Here is a 7168-nt window from a genome sequence, read left to right on the forward strand (position 1 = left end):
CATGGGTGGGCCTGTGGGAATTGACAATATGTTTCCCCCTGTTTTATAAATATTAGGGCTCCTACATGCCAGCATAGTTGGGGGTTCAAGGCAGGGGACAATTGCCCCACATTTTATAAATATTAGGGCACCTTTCCCACTGGCATTTTTAGGAGCCAAGGCAGGGGAAAGTTGCTTCCTACCTAATTATAAGTATGGTTGGGGGCCAGGGGAGCAAGAACTGGCTAACTGCCACATAATAACCCTAACACATGCATAGGTTTTTAACTATTTGCCTAGGGCATAAAGCAAGTGAATCATAATTTGCGAAGGTTCATCCTACCAGCCACCATCTGAGAATTGCCAATGCGGTCAATTCGGTCGTTTAGTGAATCCGGCGTTTAGTGAATGACCCTGTTAATCTCAAAGTTTTCAAAAATGGTCTGACTAATTATTATTATTATTATTATTATTATTATTTAATTTAGAAAAAAATCAGTAATAAAAGTATTACAAGTCATAAAAGCACCCTGACTTCCATAAATGTCACATGGCTCTTGGGTTCTCTCATTTACATGATACGGGTCCTAGCTGGTCTAACAAGTTTCAATGCCATTGACATTTCTGAATCCAGACATCATCAAACAGATGGTCATATTGATCTCAGTATCCAGAACTTCAAACGCAAACTTCGAGAACACATTCCAGTTTGTACTTCTCTTTGTACCTCTTCTTCCAGATTGTATTTTAAAGCAAACTGTTTCCTTTCAGCATTGAGTCTCAGGTATGGTGTCTACACAAACACTGCACTCCCTGTGTTGTCATGTAAATGGGAGAGATACCTGCTAGCTCACATGTTCACCGTTAACCTTGGAACTGAAATGGATTCACGCGGGAATTACAATTTTTATGGTTAAATTAATTATATGGGAATATTCTCCAAATCAGCTATTTATTAAGAATGTATTGAACTTAGTTTAAGGTCTTGTCTGTGTTTTGTTTCTTATTAACTTTTATTCATTCATTTATGCGTAACTTCGTTCCCCCTCTAGACATGGTCCTTCGCTGGAACAGTTATTTATTTAAATTTCTTGGTTTTCTTCCTGGTAAGATATATATATGTGATATTGTACGACTGTCTGTTTGCAGTAATAATACTGAAATCATCTGTGCATTTCTGTGCTTTTGTTATATTTTATATTATGTATAAAGTTATTTTATGTCATATCTGTCATATTATTAATATATATTTTTAAAATACATAGTTCACACTACTCAAATACAATATAATTACTCAAATACAATATAATTATAAGAATATATATCAAGAAATATATCATCTAAGTAACCTGTTACTTCAAGCACTATAATTGCTTGAGTGATTTGAAGTGGTCATGGTGTCTGGATTCCATATCTACAATAGTTTGCTATGAAATGTTGCACATAGAGAATTTAACCCCTCTGCTGCCAAAGGTGTAACTCCACCTCCGGCAGCGCCATTGAGACATCATCATAATGCCCAGAGCTAGAGTTGCAGACTGGCTAATATGAATTTTGTGCAACTTTCATTGGACAGAATTGCATTCATTGGCTGAGAGCGGTCAGCTGACATTCTCAGACAACAAATGGTATTTGAGGCTCTGCAGAAGCCAGATTTGCATCACAAAGCCACCAGGGAACATTGGAGCCTGTCAGGGACCCAGGAAAAAAGTTGGGAAAATTGTGTTTGCCCCATAACCAGAGAACCAGGCCAAGGTACCCCTGGCATCATAACCACTACTGTGGGCTTTAACTGTCATCATGATTGGAGAATGCTCCAAACACCATAATCACTGCACCAAATGTAGTGGTCCAGAGTACTTGGTGCTGTCTACGGTATGATGTCACACTGTTTTAACATGGTTTGGCAACTTACCTGGGTCCTGCTGAGCACTTGCACCACATGCGATTTTCTTCGGAAGGAGCAAAGTGAACTAAATGCAGGACTGCGCTCCCTGATGCTCTCAGCCAATGGACATAGTCCTGCATGATTCTGATATGTTCTTAAGACCAATCTGGCCTTTCCAGCCCGAGAAGGTAGAATGCAGCGGATGTGCTTTTGGTGCCTGGCAGGTAAAACCTTTATCAGGGCTCTCCTGTCACCATAACCACTATATCGGTGTGTAGTATTTATAAATGACTGAAAATGTACATAGTCACCTATGTTGTAAGAGAGCAACATTTTTTTTATTTTTTTTATTTTTTTTTAACACATTGGGTGCAGAAAGCCCTGGAATTTGTTTTTAAATTGGTCACTGTTATTTGATTACCCAGAGGAATTACAATGTAATAGTGGCAATGTTTGGAGCTCTATCCTTATTAGTTAGTACATTGTATCTTATTTGGATTATGCCCTAATTATCCACACAGTCTGCTTTTGTAACATGGCTGGGCATATTTTGCCCAACACCTGAAGTTATTTTTTTTTTTTTTCGCTGGAAAATTATCCTTAATATATTGAATATGTTTATGAATTTCGAGCTTTGTATCCCTCCCTTCAGTTAGAAAACCTCCAAACACAGTGTGAGGCTGCAACTACTTACAGGTAGGATATTCTAATATAACGCTACTAGAAATAGCATTACATTGAATTTAGCAATACGATTAGCTGCTTAAATAAACTTATTCTATCAGATGTAATGAAATTATCCTGTATCCTGTATGCGCTGGAGTCTGGGTGATACATCTAGATGAATATTTCTGCAAGAAATTGATCAAATATTGTATTTTCATTTTGTAACCTTTAATCTGTCGGCTACTTTCAACTTGAAAAGTTAGTTTTTTTGTGACTATTGTTTGCCTTATTAATGCAATGATCTTGTTAAACTTTGTACCTGTTTGATCTTTGGATGAATGGATGAAATGCAATCTTCTGATTGGCTGTGCTGAGATTGGATTTGTTAGCTCAGGCTATTTAAGGGGAGGGAATAGTTAACTGAGATTTATAGAGCCTTGATTGTTCTACTGTACTGACTGACAGGTAAGGAGCTACTCTGGGATCTCCCTGCGGATTGCTGCTCTCTCTGTGCCTTTCCTATATTATCTGATCTATCTTCTGCAAAGTATAGTTTATTGCCAAATGTGTCAAACATTCTGGGCTTATTCTTATATATTAAAAATGTACATTTTGTTTTGTTATACTCACTTCAGGGACGGTGCTTTGTCATGTAATACAAATGGTTGATACAAATCCAACTTGTATGATGTAAATTTAAATTAAAAAAATTAAAAAAACACAAACCTGAATTGTACATTTCTCCCCATTGGTAATATTTTAGTCTACATTTTGTGTCACAGCTCACAGTGTACAAACCCTTTAACATTGCCTTAATCTATTTTGTTTTTTTATGTTTTTATTTTTCCCCAGATATATGACAATGCCATCATTCAACCTGTTTGGATATTTCATCTTATTTGGTCTTTATTTTAACTGCTTTAGTGCCCTAGTAAGTTCTCTAAATTGACGTTCATACTATGTAAATATATGTTAACGATTTATTATAATTAACGTTAATATTGTGATGGAACATGGAGAAGGTTATTTTATAATATCTGTGCATGAGTCAGTGCTGATTTTAATAATTACTATTACTGCTTGTTTGAATTATTGACTGTTAAACTGTTAATAGCTCCCAACTGATTCCTCTTTTGCAACTGTCTCTAGTCTAATACTATCCTATACCTTTTGTGTCACTTTAACCCACTCCCTCTAGCATGTAAGCTCATTGAGCAGGGCCCTCAACCCCTCTGTTCCTGTGCGTCCAACTTGTCTGGTTACAATTACATGTTTGTTCGTCCACCCACTGGAAAGCGATGCAGAATTTCTTTGTAACCATTTCTCTCTTTCCAGACTGTGACAGACGATCCAATCATTTCAGGTAAGTTGTGTTTAAGTGTGCTGTTTTTCAGTGCTTCCCACTCAAACCTTACTGTCCTTAATACCTAAGATATGCAAAGTATTTAACTTTACACGCTAACCTTGTCTTTCAATTAAATAATGCTGTTTGATTACGTCAGATTTTATCACTGGATACCTTTTTATTCCAAATCTGACAACTTTGAAAAAGTAGTCGGAGACAAAATGTTTTGAAAACTATTGTTTCTTTCTTTCTTTCTTTCTTTCTTTATTTTTTTTTAATTCGTAAGTTAACTGTAGGAAGCGAAAATCCAAGTGACAAAATTGAGGCAAAAATTGCTCATTTAAAAATATTCTCCAACTCAGATATGGTAAAATAGCAAATTTAGCAACAATTTTAACATCCAGATTCCACTTGCTAAAATTCCCACACTTTGAGTGCTGGAGTGGGGATAGTGATGAGCTGGTTCAATACTCCATGGAAGCGCCTGCCCGTACACAGGATAACAGGCGGCCTCCAGAGTAACCAATCAGGACAGCCCGTTCACAACTGTCAGAATCTACTCACCTGTAGTAACAGCTTGGTTATTTTATTTTACGATTCACAATTTTAATTTTCAATTCACAACAACTGAACATTTAATGAATGAACCTGTTAATGTGTTTTATTTGTTCGGATTTGCATTTTAATAATTATTAGTTTATTTCCATTTCAGGATATGACTGCTCAGATATTTGGCTTAGAAACCAAAGCTCTGTCAGCGGCGTTTACATAATTAAACCTATTGGAGCCACAAATTCATTCGAGGTAGGAAATGTTACCACAACTTGCTGCGAAATGTTGGTTAACGGAGTCGAAGTACTGTTTAAAATCGGCGTTTTGCTTGGTGTTAATTGATTTATTAAACCGGCCTGATATTCGTGTTTAAATTAAAATTTACACAAATTACAATTTGGTTAACCGTTGTGTAATTTTCTACATTCTACTTTTTTTATTCTCTAAAACCAGCTATTGACCTGTAGATTTGTCCATTCAGTGTCAAACGAATTGTGATTCATCTGAATTCTGGGCGATCGTCGAGTAAATTCAAATCGCCACATGACCAAATCACAAAGCAAGGAATGAACTTGCTGTTTCGCTTGTTTTGTGATTCAGAGTTTTGTCTGGGTATAAAAAGCAAATGTTGTTTTTGTTTTTTATTTACATGCACAACTCTATAGACCAGAGAACTGAATATTTTTGGACAATATTGGCAAACTGTACATATTTTACAACCAAGTTTTTTGCCAACTCAGCAATTTTGCCTGTATTTTGCATTTTCCTGGTTAGTATCTAACAATGAATGGCTTACTGAATAACCTTATTGGGTGTTCTCCCTCTAGCTAGCTACAGCTGTTGGCTACATGACTTTCTTTGGTTATCAGGTTTTGAGCAGAAAGGGTCGGTTAGGCGATAAAGCAGTGATACTTAGCTACTAAACTATGAATTTCTCTTAATTGCCTATTGAATTACAAAGTGTAGACTTAAATGGTTTACGTTTTGAGCCAGTTAAGTAAATTTGTTGAAACTGAGACATTTTCAACTCAATTTTTCAAAGTTTACTGTTTACTAAATTAACCTCACTATGGAACTTGAAAAAGTACACAATGTGAAAAAAAGTCATTTTATCTTTGTAATGTAATTTATTTTTAAAGTTTAGTGTTCGTTTACCAGAGCCATAAAAGTATATGATTAAATATTGGTTAATTGTTATATTGTGAAATACTACCTGATGGTAACTAAATGTTCCTGTTTGACCTGCAGGCTTTCTGTGAAATGAAGGCGGACGGTGGCTTGAGTCTAATCCAAAGTCACAATGGAAATGATCAATTGCCCTTCGACACAGATTGGAATGACTACAAAGAGGGATTTGGAACTCTAACTGGTAATTGCTGACAATTCTGGGACTCTACAGCACTCCAGGTGTTGTGGACTACATCTCCCATAATTCCCTTACAGCCATAATGCTGGCCAATTAAAACGTGAGATTCCACAACATCTGGATTGCCGACGTTTGCCTTGAAAAGAATACTCACTAAACCAGGAAGTGAATCAGCCAATTATGATGCTCAGTTTTTCTGGCACTGCTTAGCTGATCCCATAGGCAGTACTTTAAATCCACAGGGGTTTCTGGGAGTTGTAGTTAAATTGTTAAAACAAGGAGGGAAGGTGAGAAAGTGTGAGATTATAGAAGAATTTCTAAAATTACTATTTTAAGGAACTAGAGAAGATAAATAAAATAATCTCTTCAGCATAACTAGCTGTATCCTACCCAGCACATTACACCAAACCAAATGTATGTGTCTGCCGGCAGCGCCCCTTTAAATATATAGAGACAATTCCCTGTGTAGGTACTGGGCTATTCTATGACTGAATGTGTGTGATCTCAATGTAATTTCTTGTTGAAGGGGAACATTGGCTGGGACTTGAGAAAATGTATCTGCTGACCCATCAGGGTTCCAGAGCTGCAGACCTGCTTATCACCCTGGGAGACTTTGATAAATCAGAGGCTTCTGCGCTATACAGCCCTTTTACCATCGGCTCCGAGGACACGCAGTACAAGATATCGCTGGGAAACTATTCCGGGAATGCAGGTACGGGGTCTGACGATTTCTGTAATTCCTTCTTTGTTAACACTGTCCGACGTATTCACTAAAGGGTCAATTCAAAGGGAATTTCAAATTAAGGTCAAAATAGCCGAACTCGAAAAATCTTCTCTGAGCCAGCTGTGCTTTGAGTTTGGCTCCTTTGGCCTTACATTTGAAATTTACTTTCAATTCTCACTTTAGTAAATAACCTTATACATGTGTTTTAGCTATATAATGTTTTATGAACATTGCACTGAACATAACATATTGCCTGTAGTATCTCATATCCCATGGCAAGCTAGAATCAGGGGAGGGCTGGCATGTTTTGGCACAGCGGTGTTTCCAAACTGCTGCAGCCCAAAAACAATACTCACTGCCTTCCTTCTTAGTTGATCCTAATATAGTGATTGTTCTATGAAACCTTGGAGAATTAGCAATGATCAAATAATAATACTAATAATAATATTTATATGCAAGTCCACTATTCTCTTATTGTTTTTCGAAGACATAAAATCAATTATTATACTGAGCCTTTCTAGATAAATCGCAGAGTGGAGTAAAATGTACATATTTTGTTTTCCTTTGATATACAGATACCTCTAGAAAACAATGCAAATATCTGGTGCCTGAATATAACAACATTCCACCTAGAATGTTCGGCATCAG

The 7168-nt window shown here is 36.7% G+C and overlaps 1 protein-coding gene across 1 annotated transcript; it reads left to right on the forward strand.

Annotated features, from left to right (window-relative positions):
* The first annotated feature begins 554 nt into the window (after nt 1–554).
* LOC134601588 (angiopoietin-related protein 7-like) lies at nt 555–6570 on the forward strand. The gene is made up of 6 exons (XM_063446112.1): nt 555–763; nt 3386–3464; nt 3869–3896; nt 4591–4682; nt 5679–5799; nt 6323–6570. The coding sequence occupies exons 1-6, from the start codon at nt 555–557 to the stop codon at nt 6568–6570; spliced, it is 777 nt and encodes a 258-aa protein (XP_063302182.1).
* Nucleotides 6571–7168: the final 598 nt, after the last annotated feature.

This window comes from Pelobates fuscus, chromosome 3 (genome assembly GCF_036172605.1).
Source record: "Pelobates fuscus isolate aPelFus1 chromosome 3, aPelFus1.pri, whole genome shotgun sequence".
In the NCBI taxonomy this organism is placed as follows: Eukaryota; Metazoa; Chordata; class Amphibia; order Anura; family Pelobatidae; genus Pelobates; species Pelobates fuscus.